The sequence below is a fragment of the Gigantopelta aegis genome, chromosome 4 (genome assembly GCF_016097555.1).
Source record: "Gigantopelta aegis isolate Gae_Host chromosome 4, Gae_host_genome, whole genome shotgun sequence".
NCBI lineage: Eukaryota > Metazoa > Mollusca > Gastropoda > Neomphalida > Peltospiridae > Gigantopelta > Gigantopelta aegis.
The window spans coordinates 1,326,720-1,351,446 of NC_054702.1; the positions used below are offsets into that span (position 1 = coordinate 1,326,720).

A 24,727-nucleotide genomic window follows, 5' to 3' on the forward strand; every position below is an offset into this window, starting at 1 on the left:
ATCATGGCTAATAAGTAGCCCACATGTGGAACTTCAATTTCCACTTCAGCTGTACCCAACTTCCATGAATTAACATCAACGTCAGTTTCCTCGTCCCTTCTTCACATAATTCCACAGCCCAATCACCTGGTCAAACTCTAACATTGCCCCTCGCTGCTCATCCCGTTGTTGGTCTCAACAGATACCACACAAGCTGCTGTAAACAATATACACTCCATTACTATCATGCAAAACCTCAATATTAAATACCCTTCATACATCAATCATTTTCATCATTTCACACATGTCCACATTATACAGGTTTCACAACGTATACGTTAATAACACGTACAACTTACTTCATGTGTATAATTCAATTCACATTATACATTTAATAAACACATAAATACATATAGCAAACAATTTCATTACTTTACACAATGTCCGCATTTCACAAGTTACACTGAGCATTTGCTAAGTATATACATTTAATATAGCAAATTAAATACAGACCAAAATAACATTCAAATGTCACACCTCTGTAACACAATACATGTGTAAAATATTTAATTTACTTACGGTTAAACAATAACCCGAACTTCCACAAAGTCTCTTACACTTCTACCAAGTCTTTCCCAAACTGAATGTTCAATGATTCTCTCTCAGCGATTAATGACAAATCATCCACTCAATAGCCCAGTTCCACACTATATTCACCCAGTCAGCTTATCACTCATCTATCACTCACCCATACCACAAGCTACAATAATACAAATTGCTACCTTGCTAATTAAAGACAGCTTCATGTGTGAGATACAAGCTATGACTCGTACTTCATGCTTCTCTCATTCATATAAATTAAAATACTGTATAAATGATAAAAAATGTTATAAAATATATAACCACATATTCTCTTTCATACAATTAAAATCAGATTACCCTTGACTTGTGACACCCAGAAAACATCAAGGTAAAAGTTCTCTTTTATATTCTGAAACATCCATTTATTTCAGGTTTCTGTCCAATTATGGTTCATGCCAATATATATTATTGTTTGTGCATGATAAATCTTAGCTGTCTGCCCAGATATTGTTTATGTCTTTCCAGTCCTATGTGGCAGCAGCAGGTTTCTTCCCTCTTCCTCCACGTGATCCCACAGAGCTGCCTGTAGCCCTGCTACCTGTCTGGTGTTTCAGGTCCTGTGATACCACAGAGCTGCCTGTAGCCATGCTACCTGTCTGGTGGTTCAGGTCCTGTGATACCACAGAGCTGCCTGTAGCCATGCTACCTGTCTGGTGTTTCAGGTCCTGTGATACCACAGAGCTGCCTGTAGCCATGCTACCTGTCTGGTGTTTCAGGTCCTGTGATACCACAGAGCTGCCTGTAGCCCTGCTACCTGTCTGGTGTTTCAGGTCCTGTGATACCACAGAGCTGCCTGTAGCCATGCTACCTGTCTGGTGTTTCAGGTCCTGTGATACCACAGAGCTGCCTGTAGCCCTGCTACCTGTCTGGTGTTTCAGGTCCTGTGATACCACAGAGCTGCCTGTAGCCATGCTACCTGTCTGGTGTTTCAGGTCCTGTGATACCACAGAGCTGCCTGTAGCCCTGCTACCTGTCTGGTGTTTCAGGTCCTGTGATACCACAGAGCTGCCTGTAGCCCTGCTACCTGTCTGGTGTTTCAGGTCCTGTGATACCACAGAGCTGCCTGTAGCCATGCTACCTGTCTGGTGTTTCAGGTCCTGTGATACCACAGAGCTGCCTGTAGCCCTGCTACCTGTCTGGTGTTTCAGGTCCTGTGATACCACAGAGCTGCCTGTAGCCATGCTACCTGTCTGGTGTTTCAGGTCCTGTGATACCACAGAGCTGCCTGTAGCCATGCTACCTGTCTGGTGTTTCAGGTCCTGTGATACCACAGAGCTGCCTGTAGCCCTGCTACCTGTCTGGTGTTTCAGGTCCTGTGATACCACAGAGCTGCCTGTAGCCATGCTACCTGTCTGGTGTTTCAGGTCCTGTGATACCACAGAGCTGCCTGTAGCCCTGCTACCTGTCTGGTGTTTCAGGTCCTGTGATACCACAGAGCTGCCTGTAGCCCTGCTACCTGTCTGGTGTTTCAGGTCCTGTGATACCACAGAGCTGCCTGTAGCCCTGCTACCTGTCTGGTGTTTCAGGTCCTGTGATACCACAGAGCTGCCTGTAGCCCTGCTACCTGTCTGGTGTTTCAGGTCCTGTGATACCACAGAGCTGCCTGTAGCCATGCTACCTGTCTGGTGTTTCAGGTCCTGTGATACCACAGAGCTGCCTGTAGCCCTGCTACCTGTCTGGTGTTTCAGGTCCTGTGATACCACAGAGCTGCCTGTAGCCATGCTACCTGTCTGGTGTTTCAGGTCCTGTGATACCACAGAGCTGCCTGTAGCCCTGCTACCTGTCTGGTGTTTCAGGTCCTGTGATACCACAGAGCTGCCTGTAGCCCTGCTACCTGTCTGGTGTTTCAGGTCCTGTGATACCACAGAGCTGCCTGTAGCCATGCTACCTGTCTGGTGTTTCAGGTCCTGTGATACCACAGAGCTGCCTGTAGCCCTGCTACCTGTCTGGTGTTTCAGGTCCTGTGATACCACAGAGCTGCCTGTAGCCATGCTACCTGTCTGGTGTTTCAGGTCCTGTGATACCACAGAGCTGCCTGTAGCCCTGCTACCTGTCTGGTGTTTCAGGTCCTGTGATACCACAGAGCTGCCTGTAGCCATGCTACCTGTCTGGTGTTTCAGGTCCTGTGATACCACAGAGCTGCCTGTAGCCATGCTACCTGTCTGGTGTTTCAGGTCCTGTGATACCACAGAGCTGCCTGTAGCCATGCTACCTGTCTGGTTTGTTTCAGGTCCTGTGATACCACAGAGCTGCCTGTAGCCCTGCTACCTGTCTGGTGTTTCAGGTCCTGTGATACCACAGAGCTGCCTGTAGCCCTGCTACCTGTCTGGTGTTTCAGGTCCTGTGATACCACAGAGCTGCCTGTAGCCCTGCTACCTGTCTGGTGTTTCAGGTCCTGTGATACCACAGAGCTGCCTGTAGCCCTGCTACCTGTCTGGTGTTTCAGGTCCTGTGATACCACAGAGCTGCCTGTAGCCCTGCTACCTGTCTGGTGTTTCAGGTCCTGTGATACCACAGAGCTGCCTGTAGCCATGCTACCTGTCTGGTGTTTCAGGTCCTGTGATACCACAGAGCTGCCTGTAGCCCTGCTACCTGTCTGGTGTTTCAGGTCCTGTGATACCACAGAGCTGCCTGTAGCCCTGCTACCTGTCTGGTGTTTCAGGTCCTGTGATACCACAGAGCTGCCTGTAGCCCTGCTACCTGTCTGGTGTTTCAGGTCCTGTGATACCACAGAGCTGCCTGTAGCCCTGCTACCTGTCTGGTGTTTCAGGTCCTGTGATACCACAGAGCTGCCTGTAGCCATGCTACCTGTCTGGTGTTTCAGGTCCTGTGATACCACAGAGCTGCCTGTAGCCCTGCTACCTGTCTGGTGTTTCAGGTCCTGTGATACCACAGAGCTGCCTGTAGCCCTGCTACCTGTCTGGTGTTTCAGGTCCTGTGATACCACAGAGCTGCCTGTAGCCCTGCTACCTGTCTGGTGTTTCAGGTCCTGTGATACCACAGAGCTGCCTGTAGCCCTGCTACCTGTCTGGTGTTTCAGGTCCTGTGATACCACAGAGCTGCCTGTAGCCCTGCTACCTGTCTGGTGTTTCAGGTCCTGTGATACCACAGAGCTGCCTGTAGCCCTGCTACCTGTCTGGTGTTTCAGGTCCTGTGATACCACAGAGCTGCCTGTAGCCCTGCTACCTGTCTGGTGTTTCAGGTCCTGTGATACCACAGAGCTGCCTGTAGCCCTGCTACCTGTCTGGTGTTTCAGGTCCTGTGATACCACAGAGCTGCCTGTAGCCCTGCTACCTGTCTGGTGTTTCAGGTCCTGTGATACCACAGAGCTGCCTGTAGCCCTGCTACCTGTCTGGTGTTTCAGGTCCTGTGATACCACAGAGCTGCCTGTAGCCCTGCTACCTGTCTGGTGTTTCAGGTCCTGTGATACCACAGAGCTGCCTGTAGCCCTGCTACCTGTCTGGTGTTTCAGGTCCTGTGATACCACAGAGCTGCCTGTAGCCCTGCTACCTGTCTGGTGTTTCAGGTCCTGTGATACCACAGAGCTGCCTGTAGCCCTGCTACCTGTCTGGTGTTTCAGGTCCTGTGATACCACAGAGCTGCCTGTAGCCCTGCTACCTGTCTGGTGTTTCAGGTCCTGTGATACCACAGAGCTGCCTGTAGCCCTGCTACCTGTCTGGTGTTTCAGGTCCTGTGATACCACAGAGCTGCCTGTAGCCCTGCTACCTGTCTGGTGTTTCAGGTCCTGTGATACCACAGAGCTGCCTGTAGCCCTGCTACCTGTCTGGTGTTTCAGGTCCTGTGATACCACAGAGCTGCCTGTAGCCCTGCTACCTGTCTGGTGTTTCAGGTCCTGTGATACCACAGAGCTGCCTGTAGCCCTGCTACCTGTCTGGTGTTTCAGGTCCTGTGATACCACAGAGCTGCCTGTAGCCCTGCTACCTGTCTGGTGTTTCAGGTCCTGTGATACCACAGAGCTGCCTGTAGCCCTGCTACCTGTCTGGTGTTTCAGGTCCTGTGATACCACAGAGCTGCCTGTAGCCCTGCTACCTGTCTGGTGTTTCAGGTCCTGTGATACCACAGAGCTGCCTGTAGCCCTGCTACCTGTCTGGTGTTTCAGGTCCTGTGATACCACAGAGCTGCCTGTAGCCCTGCTACCTGTCTGGTGTTTCAGGTCCTGTGATACCACAGAGCTGCCTGTAGCCCTGCTACCTGTCTGGTGTTTCAGGTCCTGTGATACCACAGAGCTGCCTGTAGCCCTGCTACCTGTCTGGTGTTTCAGGTCCTGTGATACCACAGAGCTGCCTGTAGCCATGCTACCTGTCTGGTGTTTCAGGTCCTGTGATACCACAGAGCTGCCTGTAGCCCTGCTACCTGTCTGGTGTTTCAGGTCCTGTGATACCACAGAGCTGCCTGTAGCCCTGCTACCTGTCTGGTGTTTCAGGTCCTGTGACATCTGAACTACGGCGCTAGTGGACATTTTTCAAGATCCCTTTTTAAATATCAGTGTAGGAAATAATCCTTCTGAACGGGATACCTTTGGCTTGTTTAGAGATGTCCGGTTTAGAGAGGCTTTACAGTTTTCCTCTTTTTCCCCGAGTGTGTTGCCTGTGCTGTACAAAATGACAACTGTTGTTTCTTGTTTAGAGGTGTCCGGTTTAGAGAGGCTACACAGTTTTCCTCTTTTACCCGAGTGTGTTGCCTGTGCTGTACAAAATGACAACTGTTGTTTCTTGTTTAGAGGTGTCCTGTTTAGAAGGGCTTCACTGTCTGCCTTTTTTACCCGATTGTGCTGTAAATGATGACTCTTGTTTCAGGTGCTGCGTCACCCGGACCATGGGGCCACTGGAGTGTTACTGTGGGCACATCATGAGAAGGTGGTCGTCATAGACCAGAAGGTGGCCTTCCTCGGGGGATTCGATCTTTGTTATGGCAGATGGGACAACGAGCAACACAGGTAATCTTTCACATCCATTGGTGACTGTCTAGTTCATTGGCTGGCTGGCTAATTGGTTGATTGACTGAGTGTCTGACTGGCTGGTTACAGTTACTGTCAAGTTATTAGTTTCAGCTAAATGAATCAAAATTAATTTCTGTTTAACTGGTTGTTCATCTGTGAACTTTTCTTTCAAGTCTTTGAATTTATCTGAAACTTGATACAGTGAGTCAGTCTCCACAAGCTGAAGTCTGGAGGAGAGGTGGGGATGGGTGAAGGGAGAAATTGAAGGATATGGTTGGAATGTTAATAGAACTTACTGTAACTTTATAATTTCAGCTGTGTGAGACTTTGACTCTTGAACTATTTAATTTTTTTTTTTTCGTTTCAGACTCATTGACCTTGGTTCTATAGCTCTAAAATCTCCAACTCCTCAGCCAATGTCCACACCAATCATGACACAAATACACAACGCAGAGTCAACCGACATTACAGAGGTAGTCAGTCATTATATTGAATCATGTGTTATTTGGAACACTACAGTTAAAACTGTCTATAAATGGCACCAGTAGTTCATGTTAGGACATATTCACATTACTTTTTAAAAATATTAAAAAAAATATTTAAATGGCAAACTAAATAATTTTGAATGCTATATCATATCTGAATTGTAATGTCATCAAATAATTGAGCTAAACTATTGAAAAAGAAACACAACTTACCTCTGTGTCAGGTGCAATGGGAGGACCAACACAGTTTTTTCTTCTCTTATCCAAAGCTTAAGCCATGATATATGATGTCCTGTTTGTGGGAAAGTCCTTTTAAAAGATACCTTTCTGCTGATTGGTAGAGTAGCTTTATTATGATATTTTTTTGCAGCAGTTATAAGCATTTAAAAGCATTTTTACATTGTTCCATTATCACTGCTTAAAATAACCTTGTCAATTGTTGCAACAATTTTATAGTATATTAAACAAGCTTCCGTTTCGTATCATGTTTTATGACAATTATTTCACGAGAGACAAACATGATACGCAATGGTAGCAAGTTTAATATCCTATTTATTACCCATAATCAATCTTAATTTATATCACTCATCTTGTTTGGTTGACGTTCCTGTAAGGTTGTAGTGCACCAATCGATGACATCACGAAGTGGTACGTCCCACTTTGATATATACCAAGATATATTTAACCATATGGGTAATAAAAATAATTTCAGCTGAATGATGACCTGCATTCTTTGTCTGACGTTCTGAACTCACCGGTTCACAGCCGCCCGGCCCCACATTCCCCTGTCCACATTTCCGTGAGGCCATCCACTCCTGAGGAAACCAGTGATGGTAACCAACTGATGCTGGTTTCAGCTGAGGTGCACGGCCATCACAGCAATACGGACACGGCTTACGAGACCATCACTCCGTCCACTGCTGATACCACGGAAACCTCGGTCAGTGGTAGCTCAGCCGTGAAATCCGAAGAGAGACAATCGGTACAGGAGGCTGAACACTCCGAGGATTCTAAACCAGGGCAGCAGTCAGATGCTTCGTCTGACTTGGTTCAGAAATCTGGATCTAAAGATGCTGAATCTACAGTAAAGTCTTCTGCAGAGATGGTCAATAGCTCAGACAGTGTGGATCACGCTTCATATAACAGGCCTAGCACAAATGAAGTCGGTGAGAAACATTTGTGGAAGAATGCTGCTACAAGGAAAAAACTGAAACTCGTAATTCCAAAAGCAAAAGTGGCATCACAAATATCCCATCACCACACCGCCTGTCCAGACAGACTAGAGGAATCAAAAGTTACTTTTGATGATATCAGTTACATTGACAGTGATGGTAAAAATGATGCTGTTGATAGTATTGTCAGTGGCATGTCAAACAATTTGAAAAGAAATAGTCCTGAAAAAGACATGGCACCTGAGGAAGTTATCGTCAGACACACACAACATAAAGTGGAAGGCTCGCAGCGAGACAGCAGTGATTCCTCGAAATCTCAGGGTTCTCAGTCCGAACTGATCGCCAGGAAGGAGAAACGTCTGAGCCGTTCGGGAAACGACATCCCTGACCTCCCCACTGCGGTCGTTCAGCTGATGGCCATCAGGAAGCTGACCAAGGATCCGGAACCGAACAATAACAACAATAATGCAGGCCAGGAGGGTCAACGTGAGGCGGAGAACCAGGCAAGACGGCGGTGGAGGATGGTACTGGACGTCAAGAAGTTCGAGTCGGTCGTGCGAGAACCACAGACCCCGGAGAAAATCAGCAAACAGCTCATGTTCGGGGGTCAGGGGCAGAGACATAAATTTGTAAGTACTCTAAGATTTTCAATAAGTTCTCTTTTAATATTATTAGTACCGTCTGCTTGGTTTGTTTATAACTTATTTATTTGACTAAGGACCATACAGGCAGAAAAATAAATTTTTGATGTTGGTAGGCCAATACATAAATTACAAGGGATGTTATTGGTTTGAAGCCCAGGAATTAATAAATACTGTTGCTATTGGTTGGAATGACAAAACATAAATATCTAAGTAATACACCTAATGTATTATATTATGGTTGAAGGTCAAGACATATAGAGATTATTATACAAGGTTTTGAATCATACTGATTTTATGACACAAGTTTTGTAAAATCAGTATGATTCACACACAAGTGTAATAATTTCTTTGTTATCCACATTATCCAAAATATTATTTTTCTGAATAACAAGCTAGGACCATGTCAAAATGTTTCAAATGTAACTAAAAAGAGACAATGAAACAACATCATTTTCTGAAATGATGTCATTTTGAGAAGCAGCTACACTGGAAGCCACATTAAGTTTACAGAATTATGTCATTCGTTGTGCACGTGAAATCATTATGACATACGTGTGTCATACTGGTTATATTCCCCTGAATATCTTGAACTATATGGATAACAAATATGTAAATGCTGTTGGTTCAAAGCCCAACTCTAAGACTACTTAATGCTGTTATTATTGGTTGAAAATCTAAGGCATAAATTGTTAAGTAAGATTATTTGTAGGTAATTCTTGACCAAAACATAAATTTCTCTTTGCTGTTACAATAAGGCCGAAATATATATCTGTGAAAAGAAAGAATGTCAAAAGGCTATGATGTAAATTTGTAAATGTTGTGACTGTTGATTGTAATGAGTTCAGTTTTGTCATCCAGGCAATTCATATTTGTATTCTTGTCATTCTTGAAGTGGATACAATGCAGCCTTTAAATCTTTGAACAGGTACTGGGTAACATTGATATGCAGATATTGCGGTAGATTTCCAAATATCGAGTGCATTACAGGATTAAAATAATATAGATTAGCTTACATCTTGATCCCATGATATATGTGATATGTCCAATAAATGAATTTCTTTAGTATATAATTATTTAGAAAACTTTAATATTTGTTTAGCTATTACAGGTATATTGGTACATACATGTAGAACAGGTTAATTCTTGATAATGGTAATTAATAGTTATGGAGTGTCTTTGATTTTTGTTTATGTTTATAGGTTTATATTGAGATAATACTTTCTGTATACCTAATAAATGATTAATATATGTCTATTATTTCAGGGCAAGTTGGGTGACAAGTGGCAGTGGCACAGAGAGAGAGCAGCAAGGTAGAGTACTGTAGTGTGACGGTAGAGAAGAAACCTGCTAGTGTTAGAACACCAGATTTCTTATTGACAAATAGTTCATTGTTCCTGGTAGATTACCACTTTTCATTTTTAAAGCAGCAGTATTTTTAATCTGATTCACAAAGTTTGTGGTCAAATAATCAGTGATATGAATTGAAGTCTTCTGTTAATAGCTTCTAACTTAAACATAACTTGATTGGTTGTGTCCCTTCTGATAAAATGTACCATGCATGTTGACATTGTTAGAAACAACACAATGAGTTTGCTCCCAGCCTAGGTTGTGCTAGTTTTCAAAATGTAATTCTTCGCTCTGGCATACAAGTACTAAATAACTGCCATATAGACAAAAATAATCTGTGCTATCTTGTTAAATTATGAACCACACATACAAATTTTATTCACCAGTGTCATAAGAGGGGAATAAAGTTTGTTTTGTTTAATGACACCACTAGAGCAGATTAATTTATTAATCATCGGTTATTGGATGTCAGACATTTGATAATTTGTTTTATACATGTATAAGTCTTAGAGAGAAAATCGGCTACATTTTTTCATTAGTACCAAGGGTCTTTGATATGTGCCATCCCACAGACAGGATAGCACATACTGTTGCCTTTGATATACCAGTCATGGTGCACTGGGTGGAATGAGAAATAGCCCAATGGACTAAGAGGGGAATGAGGTTTGTTCCTAGAGTTTAGAAATATATGGTAGCATTTAACTACACATGTGTGTATTTGTCTGATCAGGTTTTGTTTGTTTTTCAGCCTGAAGGGTCTAAAGCTTCCTGAGCACATGATACACAGAACGAAGAGTGAGGAGGACATCATGCAGTGTGGCTTAGAGGGCTCGTCCAAACTGTGGATCGGAAAGGACTACGTGAACTTCATCTACAAGGACTTTGTCAACCTGGAGCATCCTTTTGCTGGTATGAATCTTTATTAGTGTTATATATTAACCTATTTCTCTCATATACATCATACATTAATCACACACACTTCATCTACAAGGACTTTGTCAACCTGGAGTGTGTTTGCCGGTATGAATCTTTATTAGTGTTGTATGTTAACCTACTTCTCCTCCCATATACATCATACATTAATCACACATGGTGTGAACCTTCAGACAGCCAACAGGGATGTCCAATTCTGATCAGGTGACTTAATTAAAAATATATAACTGATTAAAAACAATACCCGCATCTTCCTTTTTTATTCAAAATATAGTTACCTTGTACTTTAGTTAGTAGTATCATACATTATCCTTGTGTTTGTTTTGTTTTTCATCTTTTTATATAATCTGGGCCAGCAGAATGTGTGGCTTGCCAGACTGAATGTCCAGTAGGAATTGAAGCCAGTTTCCACTTTATTAGTTTTCGATTGTGTATTGTTGTCTAGTGTCATTAAATTGTTTATTATTGAGTTTTATCTCTGTCTGTGGTCTAAAAATTAAATTATCAAACTTTTCTTTATGCTCTACACACATGTAATCTTTCAGACTTTAGTTATACTTATCCATTTGCAGACTGAAATGTTCATACTTCAGTGTCGCTCAGAAATGTTCATACTTCAGTGTCGCTCAGTTAATACTGTTTATATCTCTCTGCTCTGTGGTATGTATCCTGCAGTTATTACTCAGGGATTTATCCAAGACCTTTTCGCAGGGTCCCATGTTTGTTGGGTTTGGCAAAATTAGTGCAATTTTGTCATAATTGGTTTTCTTTAGGCCACTGAATGCCCCACTGTTAAATTAATTTATTAGAACAGACATAATTGCTGGAATATTTACACATCAAATTGGGAACTATCAGTGCCACATGCCTTTGGGAAGGGGCCTATGTTCGGTACTACAGAATGTCTGGATAAATTCCTGCTATGGTACATCTTTGTTATTGGTTTTATATTGACACAGTTATTTTGTATTGCATGATAATCTTTTTATTCAGTGGCTTGTCATTGTTATTTTCGTTGTTGTTGTTGTTGTTGTTGTTGTTCAGTTCTTGACTTTTTAAACAGATTTTATTGACCGATCAAAATGCCCTCGTATGCCATGGCATGACATCGGAACGGTGGTTTATGGGAAGGGAGCTCGCGATGTAGCTCGCCACTTCATAGCTCGCTGGAACTTCACAAAGGTAGTGTTCTCATTGGTTTGTACCACTACATCACCATGACATCATGTTGTCACTCTTCTCTCACTTCTTATTATTTGTGTGTTTAGTATTTCATTGGTGTCAGAAGTGGGAGACAAAGTTTAGAGAAACATTCCAACTGAAGTATATTCACTGGGCCTCATATCCCCCCCTGCCCCTAACCATGGTTGAAATGTGAAATATTATGCCCCTACTTTTTCTAGCATCTTCTGATGTCTATGTACATTTGTATTATTTATTCAAAATGCTTTTCTGTTTTTTAATTTGTTTAATTTTAGTGACAGTGGTATGAATATATACAATAAAACTTTGTCATCTCAATGCTGAGGAGGCCAAACCTATAAACTTGAGTTGAGATAATGCTGGTTTTTTATATATAAAGAGAGATGGAGATATAGATAGATAGATAGATAGATAGATAGATAGATAGATAGTGATAATATACCATGAGAGCTGATGGACATACGGATGGAAGAACCAGAGCAGGGCCTGAAGAAGGAGAATCCCAGAAATTGTTAACATGATGGGCATAATTGGGGAATAGCCTGGACTGCCTGTTATCACCGATACCAAATTACAGCTTGGCAATTTGTTCTCTTTATGTGCTTTCTCAGAGCATTCTTAGTGAATACATACATGTAGAGTGGAGAAGGCTGATTTATACACTAGTGTAGTTCAATATTATCATCCTTGGTTTGACAACAAACATTTCTAGATATTTCATAGAGAAGGTATATGAAATGCTCTACTTCTTAAATATTTGAACATCAATTTTTGCTGACCTTCCATGAGCTAACAACATTTCAAGGAAGTCTTGATGATGCTTGAGAATATTCAAAATCATCAGTTTTCCATTCTACATTAAAGCGCTGTTGGTATCATAGCCAGTAAAGGCAAGCACAGCTGGAATTGCTAGTTGGTGTCTTCCCTGCATCCTTAATGATGCTGTGCATATCTATAAGATGCCTCTTGTTGCCAAGTTGAGTGTATAAAAATTTTTGTATATGGGATGGTGAACTGGCAGCAATGTACAGACACTGAAGTTTATTTTTTGTCTCTGCATCTTCTTGTGTACTTTATAACACCCTCAGACATGGTTTGGATTTGAAACATGTACTTTGTCTCACAAACAGAACCCTCTTCCCAAGAAGCTAAGAGCAGGGTTATCTTTCTTTTTTGTTCATTTAAATGTAGTCTTCCAGTCTCTTGAGACCTTTGTAATTTAGATCAAGTGTGGCTTGGAAGAACCCCTTTCACATAAGACATTTAGTGCCAAACCAAAGAATGATGTTATTATGCTACTGTGGATTAGTTGCAAACCATCCATCCAGCAGAGGTTCCCTGAAAATACACTGTACCAATGGAGCAAATGGTAACAGAGCAGATTTCCATGGTCTCATTTGGTATTAGTCATATCACAAGTCCAGGATATTCCTCAACCACATGGACATGGCTGAGAAATATCCAAAGAAACACTGAAGCTGAAATGGATGGTTTGTGATCTGATGCTACAAGAGCTGTTCACATGCCTGATGACTATATCTGATGTTAGTTATATAGACCTAATAATAAATTAAGCACAGTTTAAATAAAAATGTGTTTTTGATAGATGAATTGTAAATTTAAAACACACATGCCGAGGAAAGGTACTTCCAATTGGCTAGTACTAAGAATAGAAGGACATCTTCATAAATATGTGAACATAGTATATAAACTCCATATACTGAACCACATTTGAATAATGAAGCCTCAGTATGTAAAACAAAAACCCAGGTCCATTGTTTTTAATAATAAAAGCTTCAGGCAATCCTAAGTGTGTGTATACATAGAAATTAATACATTTCTGGCATTGCTTAACTTATTCTGAGAAGTATATAATTATTTATACCACATATATTGTTTTGTAGTTGTTATTAACATCTACTTTATAGGATAAAAAGAAGGATGTATTAATAGAACATTGTGAACGTCACATACATCATATTGGAGTCAAATCAAGTGATTGGGAATGAAAGTTAGATTTTTTACAGTGCTAGATATTTGCCTGATGACAATATTCCGTGTAGATGTCAATTATATTCACCAAAACATAAGTTAAGCATAATATAAATAGAACTGCAGTTCTAAAATATTACAAAAAGCAAACAAAAAACAGGTAATTTTAAGATGAACTGTTGTGAGATAGGTGAATTGTATATGTAGTGCAGACTTGCCTAGAATGGAATGTAAATTAACATTTTTTGTTTGTAAGACTTGTGTTTAATATAAAATATTCAAAATATTCATGTGCATGGTTTAGACAGCTGTGAGATGGTGCATATAAAAGATAAATCAGTATCAGTAGTAGTGAAGGCAGGTGTCCCACAAGGTTAAGTGTTGGGGCCCCTGCTGTTTCTAGTATTTATTGATGACCTATCACATATTACCAAATATTCACACATGGACCTATTTGCTGATGTCACAACATTATACACATCTGATCCATCCCTAGTTGTAATACAAGGAAAACTTAGTGATTACCTTAAAAACATAGAAGACTTGTGTACTAACAATAAAATGTCTTTAAATGAAAATAAAACAAACTGTATATTATTAACAACTGCTCAGAAGCTATCACGGATTGAACAAAAGCACCTGGATCTTTATGTGAAACAGGAATTAAAAACATTGAAACTCATAAGCTTCTAGGAGTGAATGTTGACCATTTTCTTCAAGAAAAGTCTTCAGTACTCTGGTGTTGCTATATGGAACAGCTAGCCCACTGATGTCAAAAGGTCTATTAGTTTTAATATATTTAAAAAGAATTGTTTTAAATACTATTTTGATAAGATGTAATCATCACTGTCCATATTGTTAACTACTATGAAACTGAATTGAGTTATATGTTGCAATTACCAAATGTTTGACATTCAATAGCTGATGATTAATAAATCAGTGTGCATAAAAGGTTAAGAAATAAGTGTTTGATAAATGTTTGAGAAACTCACTAGCCCCCACAGATGCTTTGGCTAGAGCCGTATATATTATAGAAACACAGCTGATCATTTCACTAGCCCAGACCAAATTGTTCTAGTTGAGACAAAGGACTAGTGGATTTGTCAAACAATGCTCTATCAAAGTTGCATATACCTAATGACAGCTGCCTGCAATGTTTTTAGTCAAGGATTCTTTGGAAAATGTTCTTGAATGTATTATGCTCAGATTATATGTAGGATCCCAGTGTTTCTGTCAGAAAGACATTTTTAGGTATGGCATTATAAAGTTTAATGCATCCACATGCAGTCAACAGGGTGTATGGGGTCCTCCCACAGAAAGAAAATGGGTGAAGTTTAGGGTTAGGGTTAAGAAAATCATACAGTAATGATAAGAGTAATTAATTTTGTCAAAAAAATGTGCAAAATAATTTGGGTATGGCGCCATACATGTACCTGTTTTACCCTAAACGTTTTATTTGTGTATGGCGCCATACATGTACCTGTTTTACCCTAAACGTTTTATTTGGGTGTGGCTCGATACATGTACCTGTTTTACCCTAAACATTTTATTTGGGTGTGGCGCCATACATGTACCTGTTTTACCCTAAACGTTTTATTTGGGTATGGCGCCATACATGTACCTGTTTTACCCTAAACGTTTTATTTGGGTATGGCGCCATACATGTACCTGTTTTACCCTAAACGTTTTATTTGGGTATGGCGCCATACATGTACCTGTTTTACCCTAAACGTTTTATTTGGGTATGGCGCCATACATGTACCTGTTTTACCCTAAACGTTTTATTTGGGTGTGGCTCGATACATGTACCTGTTTTACCCTAAACGTTTTATTTGGGTGTGGCGCCATACATGTACCTGTTTTACCCTAAACGTTTTATTTGGGTATGGCGCCATACATGTACCTGTTTTACCCTAAACGTTTTATTTGGGTATGGCGCCATACATGTACCTGTTTTACCCTAAACGTTTTATTTGGGTATGGCGCCATACATGTACCTGTTTTACCCTAAACGTTTTATTTGGGTATGGCGCCATACATGTACCTGTTTTACCCTAAACGTTTTATTTGGGTATGGCGCCATACATGTACCTGTTTTACCCTAAACGTTTTATTTGGGTATGGCGCCATACATGTACCTGTTTTACCCTAAACGTTTTATTTGGGTGTGGCTCGATACATGTACCTGTTTTACCCTAAACGTTTTATTTGGGTGTGGCGCCATACATGTACCTGTTTTACCCTAAACGTTTTATTTGGGTATGGCGCCATACATGTACCTGTTTTACCCTAAACGTTTTATTTGGGTATGGCGCCATACATGTACCTGTTTTACCCTAAACGTTTTATTTGGGTATGGCGCCATACATGTACCTGTTTTACCCTAAACGTTTTATTTGGGTATGGCGCCATACATGTACCTGTTTTACCCTAAACGTTTTATTTGGGTATGGCGCCATACATGTACCTGTTTTACCCTAAACGTTTTATTTGGGTATGGCGCCATACATGTACCTGTTTTACCCTAAACGTTTTATTTGGGTATGGCGCCATACATGTACCTGTTTTACCCTAAACGTTTTATTTGGGTATGGCGCCATACATGTACCTGTTTTACCCTAAACGTTTTATTTGGGTATGACACCATACATGTACCTGTTTTACCCTAAACGTTTTATTTGGGTATGGCGCCATACATGTACCTGTTTTACCCTAAACGTTTTATTTGGGTATGGCGCCATACATGTACCTGTTTTACCCTAAACGTTTTATTTGGGTATGGCGCCATACATGTACCTGTTTTACCCTAAACGTTTTATTTGGGTATGGCGCCATACATGTACCTGTTTTACCCTAAACGTTTTATTTGGGTGTGGCTCGATACATGTACCTGTTTTACCCTAAACGTTTTATTTGGGTGTGGCGCCATACATGTACCTGTTTTACCCTAAACGTTTTATTTGGGTATGGCGCCATACATGTACCTGTTTTACCCTAAACGTTTTATTTGGGTATGGCGCCATACATGTACCTGTTTTACCCTAAACGTTTTATTTGGGTATGGCGCCATACATGTACCTGTTTTACCCTAAACGTTTTATTTGGGTATGGCGCCATACATGTACCTGTTTTACCCTAAACGTTTTATTTGGGTATGGCGCCATACATGTACCTGTTTTACCCTAAACGTTTTATTTGGGTATGGCGCCATACATGTACCTGTTTTACCCTAAACGTTTTATTTGGGTGTGGCTCGATACATGTACCTGTTTTACCCTAAACGTTTTATTTGGGTGTGGCGCCATACATGTACCTGTTTTACCCTAAACGTTTTATTTGGGTATGGCGCCATACATGTACCTGTTTTACCCTAAACGTTTTATTTGGGTATGGCGCCATACATGTACCTGTTTTACCCTAAACGTTTTATTTGGGTATGGCGCCATACATGTACCTGTTTTACCCTAAACGTTTTATTTGGGTATGGCGCCATACATGTACCTGTTTTACCCTAAACGTTTTATTTGGGTATGGCGCCATACATGTACCTGTTTTACCCTAAACGTTTTATTTGGGTATGGCGCCATACATGTACCTGTTTTACCCTAAACGTTTTATTTGGGTATGGCGCCATACATGTACCTGTTTTACCCTAAACGTTTTATTTGGGTATGGCGCCATACATGTACCTGTTTTACCCTAAACGTTTTATTTGGGTATGACACCATACATGTACCTGTTTTACCCTAAACGTTTTATTTGGGTATGGCGCCATACATGTACCTGTTTTACCCTAAACGTTTTATTTGGGTATGGCGCCATACATGTACCTGTTTTACCCTAAACGTTTTATTTGGGTATGGCGCCATACATGTACCTGTTTTACCCTAAACGTTTTATTTGGGTCTGGCGCCATACATGTACCTGTTTTACCCTAAACGTTTTATTTGGGTGTGGCGCCATACATGTACCTGTTTTACCCTAAACGTTTTATTTGGGTGTGGCGCCATACATGTACCTGTTTTACCCTAAACGTTTTATTTGGGTGTGGCTCGATACATGTACCTGTTTTACCCTAAACGTTTTATTTGGGTGTGGCGCCATACATGTACCTGTTTTACCCTAAACGTTTTATTTGGGTATGGCGCCATACATGTACCTGTTTTACCCTAAACGTTTTATTTGGGTATGGCGCCATACATGTATCTGTTTTACCCTAAACGTTTTATTTGGGTATGACACCATACATGTACCTGTTTTACCCTAAACGTTTTATTTGGGTATGGCGCCATACATGTACCTGTTTTACCCTAAACGTTTTATTTGGGTATGGCGCCATACATGTACCTGTTTTACCCTAAACGTTTTATTTGGGTATGGCGCCATACATGTACCTGTTTTACCCTAAACGTTTTATTTGGGTATGACACCATACATGTACCTGTTTTACCCTAAACGTTTTATTTGGGTATGGTGCCATACATGTACCTGTTTTACCCTAAACGTTTTATTTGGGTATGGCGCCATACATGTACCTGTTTTACCCTAAACGTTTTATTTCAACTTATACATAGATTAATTAGACTCTAGTGTACAAAATTACAGTGATTAGCACGAAAAAATCACATTAGTTTGTACACACATATTTTAAGAATCATTCACCAACCGTTGATTTTCATCATTGAGAACAGTTTAGCCTGCTTGTTCTGTTTTTCTTATGTATCTCATTTCTTTTCAGCTTGAGAAGTGCAAGAAAAATAAACATTACCCACTGTTACTGCCGAAGAATCACGTTCATTGCACTGTGCCGCAGGCCATAATGAACATAACATTTAAAGTCAAGGCACAGGTTTGTCTATCTTAATATTAACTATCTGTTATTGTTAGAAGGCAACATACAGGTATTACATTTAAAGTCAAGGCACAGGTTTGTCTATCTTAATATTAACTATCTGTTATTGTTACAAGGCAAGATACAGGTATTGTCAAGGCACAGGTTTGTCTATCTTAATATTAACTATCTGTTATTGTTACAAGGCAAGATACAGGTATTACATTTAAAGTCAAGGCACAGGTTTGTCTATCTTAATATTAACTATCTGTTATTGTTAGAAGGCAAGATACAGGTATTACATTTAAAGTCAAGGCACAGGTTTGTCTATCTTAATATTAACTATCTGTTATTGTTACAAGGCAAGATACAGGTATTACATTTAAAGTCAAGGCACAGGTTTGTCTATCTTAATATTAACTATCTGTTATTGTTACAAGGCAAGATACAGGTATTACATTTAAAGTCAAGGCACAGGTTTGTCTATCTTAATATTAACTATCTGTTATTGTTACAAGGCAAGATACAGGTATTACATTTAAAGTCAAGGCACAGGTTTGTCTATCTTAATATTAACTATCTGTTATTGTTAGAAGGCAAGATACAGGTATTACTTTTAAAGGGACATTCCTGAGTTTGCAGCATTGTAATATGTTTCTGACTAATAAAATATTACTACGATTAAACTTGCATATTAAATATATTTTCTTGTTTAAAATATCAGTGTCTGTATATTCAATGTGCTTCTGGTCATCTTAGTATTTGTGAAAAGCCCAAACTGGATTTTATCATCAAATAATTTCGTACGTACAAAAAAGAAAATTTTAGGAAATAAAATGAAATTGAACCTAGTACAAATATTAGAATAATTAGAAAAACGTTTAATATACAGCCACTAATATTTTATACAGAAAAATATATTTGATGTGTAATTACAATCGTTAAAAAGTCTCTGTTAATCGATAACATTTTAATAATTGCAGCAAACTCAGGAATGTCCCTTTAACAGTCACAGCATCAAGTTTCATATTTAGCTTATAACAGTAAGTTTGTTTGGGTCCATTTTTCACAAACTACATGTATAAACCCTGGGTAAATAACACATCCATGAATGTTCATCCCAACAATGATGACAGTGGATTCTCCTCTCATTCTCCAAACCAATCTGCTGCTTACATAAAGACTCAACACTTAAAGAACATCATGACAACACCATACAAATTGCAGTCATGTAACATCATTAGAAATTTGAGTCTAAGACTCTAAAGTTTTATTAAGCACAGGCTCAGACCTATAAGACTTTTAAAGTCCCACCCGTGGTTTAGGAAAGTCCCATGCAAACAAACTAGACGTAGTAAAACTGTATTGCTAAGATTGTGAGTCTCAGTGTTAACAGGTGTTATAAAACCAGCCCAGGTGCCATAGGTGCCATACCAAACAGTAGCTCTTGATGAAATAACATATTGTTACTTCATAATGTTACCTGTAATTATTCCTTCAGTTCCGATAATAACATAATGTGAAATCTGTTTGGACTGTTTTTTATGCGTACAGATACTGAATATACATATATGTAGATAGTAAAAGTAAAATTTGCCAAAATCATACGGTCTATATGTCTGATGAACATGACAGTAGGTGCACAGTCCCTCTTTCTTTTTCTCTCAACTAAGTGTCAGCATAACCAGAAATAACAAACAGCTAAAATTTCTGTCAGAGGAATTGTAAAACAAATAACCATAAAAACAAACAGTTATAGTTTGAAATTTCGGTCGGAGGAATTGTAAAACAAATATGTCTTTCCTGCCAGATTCTTAGAAGCAGTGGCGGCTGGTCGGCTGGTATCGGAACGACAGAGTCTTCCATCCACGAGGCGTACATCCACTGTATTGAGAGAGCCAAGCACTACGTCTACATCGAAAACCAGTTCTTTATCACCCAGATCGGAGCAAACACCAGCGTCAGCAACAAAGTTGGAGAAGCTCTCTTCAATCGAATCTTAGCTGCTCACAAGTAAGTACCGCAAACAACCAAAAGTCAATCTGTTTTATCATATATAAGTTTATTCACAATTTACCATGCTTAGGTTTCGTATTCGTTGTTTTATTAAACATTATCGTTTAAAAGCTGTGCAGTTAATGGTTACAGCAAAAAGACGAATATATTCAGCTTGATAAAAGTATGGTTCTATTCGGCAGCATACATATAAATCATAAATTTGTGAATTGACTTATTGTCAATGTAAAGCATTATATATATAGAACAAAACTTCAAAAGAATATACTTCATATAACTGGAATTAAAAATGTAATTACAGATAAATTACAAATAGAGAAATACATACTCTATAAAAACTGTTCACTATTAAGGCTAAGTTTAATTTTCTAGACATCTTTGCCAAGGTGCCCAGTTTTCATCAAACTCTTTGTTTGATGAAAACTGGGCACCTTGGCAAAGATGTCTAGAAAATTAAACTTAGCCTTAATAGTTAAAAATAACTTCAATATAAGACACATACTGTTGGTGGTGGGTTTTTTGTGTGGTTTTTTTGCAACCTAAAAGCCAATAACGTTTGTTTTCTATATTTGGAAATATGGATTTTTCTTTTCTTCTTTTCTCTCTGTCTATCTGTTTAATTTCTCTTTTATTATATATTTAGTCTGTCATTAATTTTGTGCTCCAGATTTGACAGTTTCAATTAACTAGTAATTTTATTGAATGCACTTTATATTTATGTATCTATTGTAAGATAATGATTTCAGGGCCCCAACCCTGACATTAACAATATATAAATATCTGGGGCAATAAATATATTTAAAAAAAAGAAAGAAAAAACAAGCTGTCCCGTTTTACTCATGTTCATTTCAGTATGAACATAGAGAATACTGCATGAGTGGCCGTTAGAGTTGGGTTATGGTCAGTATGAACATAGAGAATACTGCATGAGTGGCCGTTAGAGTTGGGTTAGGGTCAGTATGAACATAGAGAATACTGCATGAGTGGCCGTTAGAGTTGGGTTAGGGTTAGGGTCAGTATGAACATAGAGAATACTGCATGAGTGGCCGTTAGAGTTGGCTACATTTGTAAACAACAAGTTATAAGATAAATGGTATCTAATGGATACAAATGTATTATTCTATTTCTTACATATCTTCAAAAACCATATTTTAAGCAAATTTTAAGATCTTTTTTGACTAAAAGTTATTTACAACCCTTGCGCTTGTAGCTAACTTATGCATCACAGACAAATAATTGTCAGGTTAACTATACATCACAGTGTAATCGATTTCGATGGTGCTGTTTTTTCATTGGATGTACAGCATTGGTGGCCTGGTCATCACCTAGGAGCAGCCTATGTCTTGAAATTGTTAACAAACGTACATGTGTTAACAAAGTATGTGTTATCAAAAATAAATAAAATAATGGTGTTCTCACTAACGGTTGTGTCAGAAAGTGTAATAATGAATTGGATGGAAAATATGGGCATCACTTTTATGTTATGTGGGGATTGTTTTTGGTCTTACATTTAAAGTAACAGATATGCATAAGGAAAAAAGTGCTGAATTTATGAAACATAATGTTGACAAAATGTGACACTTGCTAAATAAGTTACAAATCCTCCAATAATATTAGATATAAATAGCTGCATTTAATGTCAATTATTAAAAATATGCCGCTGTTTATGGAAATTTGGCTCAAAAAGTAATTTTCAGGGTTTGAGCTTTGAGACAGTAGGACCATACAGGTACTATTTAGCTCTAATATTTAGAGAACTGTATTTTTAGACAGTTTATTGAATCAGATATACTTTACAACGGACATGTTTTAAACAGGCTATTAATATACTTTACAATGGACATTTTAAACAGTCTATTAATATACTTTACAACGGACATGCTTTAAACAGGCTATTAATATACTTTACAATGGACATGCTTTAAACAGTCTATCAATATAGTTTACAACGGACATGTTTTAAATAGTCTATTAATATACTTTATAATGAATATTTTTTAAACAGAAAAGGAGAGCTATTTAGAGTGTATGTGGTGATGCCTTTATTGCCGGCGTTTGAGGGAGAATTCGGCACGGCGACGGGCACTGCCCTATCTGCAGTCACTCACTGGAACTATGCCTCCATCTGCAGGGGAGGCAACTCTCTCATTGAAAGATTGGTCCAAGAAGGTATCATTCTTTATTTTAGAATATCATGTTGTTTTGTGGGGTTTGGTTATATAGAAGTAAATTCTTTCAGAGGGACAGGTTTTAAAGTCTGAAGTATATTAGAGGGAAATTGGCAAACTGAGAATGAGATATTCATGTTACACTTGTATTTAGAAGTAATATTCTGTTTATATATTGGCTCTATGGAAAATCAGACAAACTCGTTCATTGATGGTGAGTGGATGAAAGAAAGAAGTGTTTTATTTAACGACGCACTCAACACATTTTATTTACGGTTATATGGCGTCAGACATATGGTTAAGGACCACACAGATTTTGAGAGGAAACCCGCTGTCGCCACTACATGGGCTACTCTTCCGATTGGCAGCAAGGGATCTTTTATTTGCGCTTCCCACAGGCAGGATAGCACAAACCATGGCCTTTGTTGAACCAGTTATGGATCACTGGTCGGTGCAAGTGGTTTACACCTACCCAATGAGCCTTGCGGAGCACTCACTCAGGGTTTGGAGTCAGTATCTGGATTAAAAATCCCATGCCTCGACTGGGATCCGAACCCAGTACCTACCAGCCTGTAGACCAATGGCCTGCCACGACACCACCGAGGCCGGTAGTGAGTGGATGAAGACACATTTCTAGTTTATTTTGTTTGAACTGTTTAAAGGTTAGTTACATGTAACTATTCAAAAGCTATCCAAAAGGTGTATAGTTTTGTTTTACTATTTAAACATTTTAATTTTTTCATTGTTTACAACTATCAAGTATGTTGTTGCTTAAAAATACAGTTTAAAATATATTAAAATTTCATTACAGTGCCTGACCCTATGAAATACGTGATATTCTGTGGACTACGAACTCATTCAGAACTTGCTGGAAAACCGGTAAACTTTGGTCGTTTTAGTTGTATTTTATCTTCATTCACTAGCCTAAAAATAATTGTTTTAAATGTGCTGAGATGTCATTAAACAAATATTCCTTTCCTGTAATCCATGTGGTTTGGGTGCATTAGTGAAAATTCAGAATTGGGGATTGGTGGCAGTCAGATGGGCTGGAGAAACATATGATGGGAGACCGACATTTGTTCGATTTCTTTTTTTAATTGCAATCTTTGGTGTATTGTTTGTAGTGCCTTTCTTTCACATAGGGTTGGTTGCAGCTCAGGATAGGTAGCAGCTCAGGGGTAGGAAGCAGCTCAGTGGTAGGAAGCAGCTCAGTGGTAGGATGCAGCTCAGGGGTAGGTTGCAGCTCAGTGGTAGGAAGCAGCTCAGTGGTAGGATGCAGCTCAGGGGTAGGTTGCAGCTCAGTGGTAGGGAGCAGCTCAGGGGTAGGGAGCAGCTCAGTGGTAGGAAGCAGCTCAGGGGTAGGTTGCAGCTCAGGGGTAGGAAGCAGCTCAGGGGTAGGAAGCAGCTCAGGGGTAGGAAGCAGCTCAGGGGTTAGTTGCATCTCGGTGGTAGGCAGCAGCTCAGGGGTTGGAAGCAGCTCAGGGGTAGGGAGCAGCTCAGTGGTAGGAAGCAGCTCAGGGGTTAGTTGCATCTCGGTGGTAGGCAGCAGCTCAGGGATTGGTTGCAGCTCGGTGGTAGGCAGCAGCAGCTCAGGGATTGGTTGCAGCTCAGGGGTTAGTTGCAGCTCGGTGGTAGGCAGCAGCAGCTCAGGGGTTGGTTGCAGATTAGGGGTAGGAAACAGCTCAGGGGCAGGAAGCAGCTCAGGGTTTAGTTGCAGCTTGATCTACGTACACAACAAGATGTCGATAAACTAACATTCCTTTCCTTTGTTAGATCACAGAGTTGATCTACGTACACAATAAGATGTCGATAAACTAACATTCCTTTCCTTTGTTAGATCACTGAGTTGATCTACGTACACAACAAGATGTCGATAAACTAACATTCCTTTCCTTTATTAGATCACTGACTTGATCTACATATACAACAAGATGCCATTAAACTAACATTCCTTTCCTTTGTTACATCACTGAGTTGATCTACGTTCACAGCGAGATGTTGTTAAACTAACATTCCTTTCCTTTGTTAGGTCACTGAGTTGATCTACGTACACAGTAAGATGTTGTTAAACTAACATTCCTTTCTTTTGTTAGATCACTGAGTTGATCTATGTTCACAGCAAGATGATGATCGTGGATGATGACACAGTGATCATCGGCTCTGCTAATATCAATGACCGCAGTTTGCTGGGCAAGCGAGACAGTGAGATTGCCATTCTTGTCGAAGACCGGCCTGACAACAAGTTCCCAGTGAGAATTAACGGGAAAGTTCACATGGCGGGAAAATTCGCTTCTTCTCTCAGGCGAACCATTTTCAGGTACAGTACGGGAGTGTGAAGTATCCATGTCATTTTCA

General features: G+C 39.8%; 1 protein-coding gene across 1 annotated transcript in view; it reads left to right on the top strand.

The window, feature by feature from the left end:
* Nucleotides 1-24,727, top strand: part of LOC121372447 (phospholipase D1-like) — a 64,177-nt gene that overhangs the window by 33,849 nt on the left and 5,601 nt on the right. Inside the window, exons 12-22 of the mRNA XM_041498752.1 lie at nucleotides 5,439-5,578; nucleotides 5,949-6,054; nucleotides 6,779-7,867; nucleotides 9,146-9,192; nucleotides 9,978-10,138; nucleotides 11,226-11,344; nucleotides 18,096-18,206; nucleotides 19,999-20,201; nucleotides 22,210-22,373; nucleotides 23,184-23,251; nucleotides 24,466-24,689. Coding sequence (XP_041354686.1) covers nucleotides 5,439-5,578; nucleotides 5,949-6,054; nucleotides 6,779-7,867; nucleotides 9,146-9,192; nucleotides 9,978-10,138; nucleotides 11,226-11,344; nucleotides 18,096-18,206; nucleotides 19,999-20,201; nucleotides 22,210-22,373; nucleotides 23,184-23,251; nucleotides 24,466-24,689 — 2,432 coding nt within the window. The remainder of the gene's footprint in view (nucleotides 1-5,438; nucleotides 5,579-5,948; nucleotides 6,055-6,778; nucleotides 7,868-9,145; nucleotides 9,193-9,977; nucleotides 10,139-11,225; nucleotides 11,345-18,095; nucleotides 18,207-19,998; nucleotides 20,202-22,209; nucleotides 22,374-23,183; nucleotides 23,252-24,465; nucleotides 24,690-24,727) is intronic.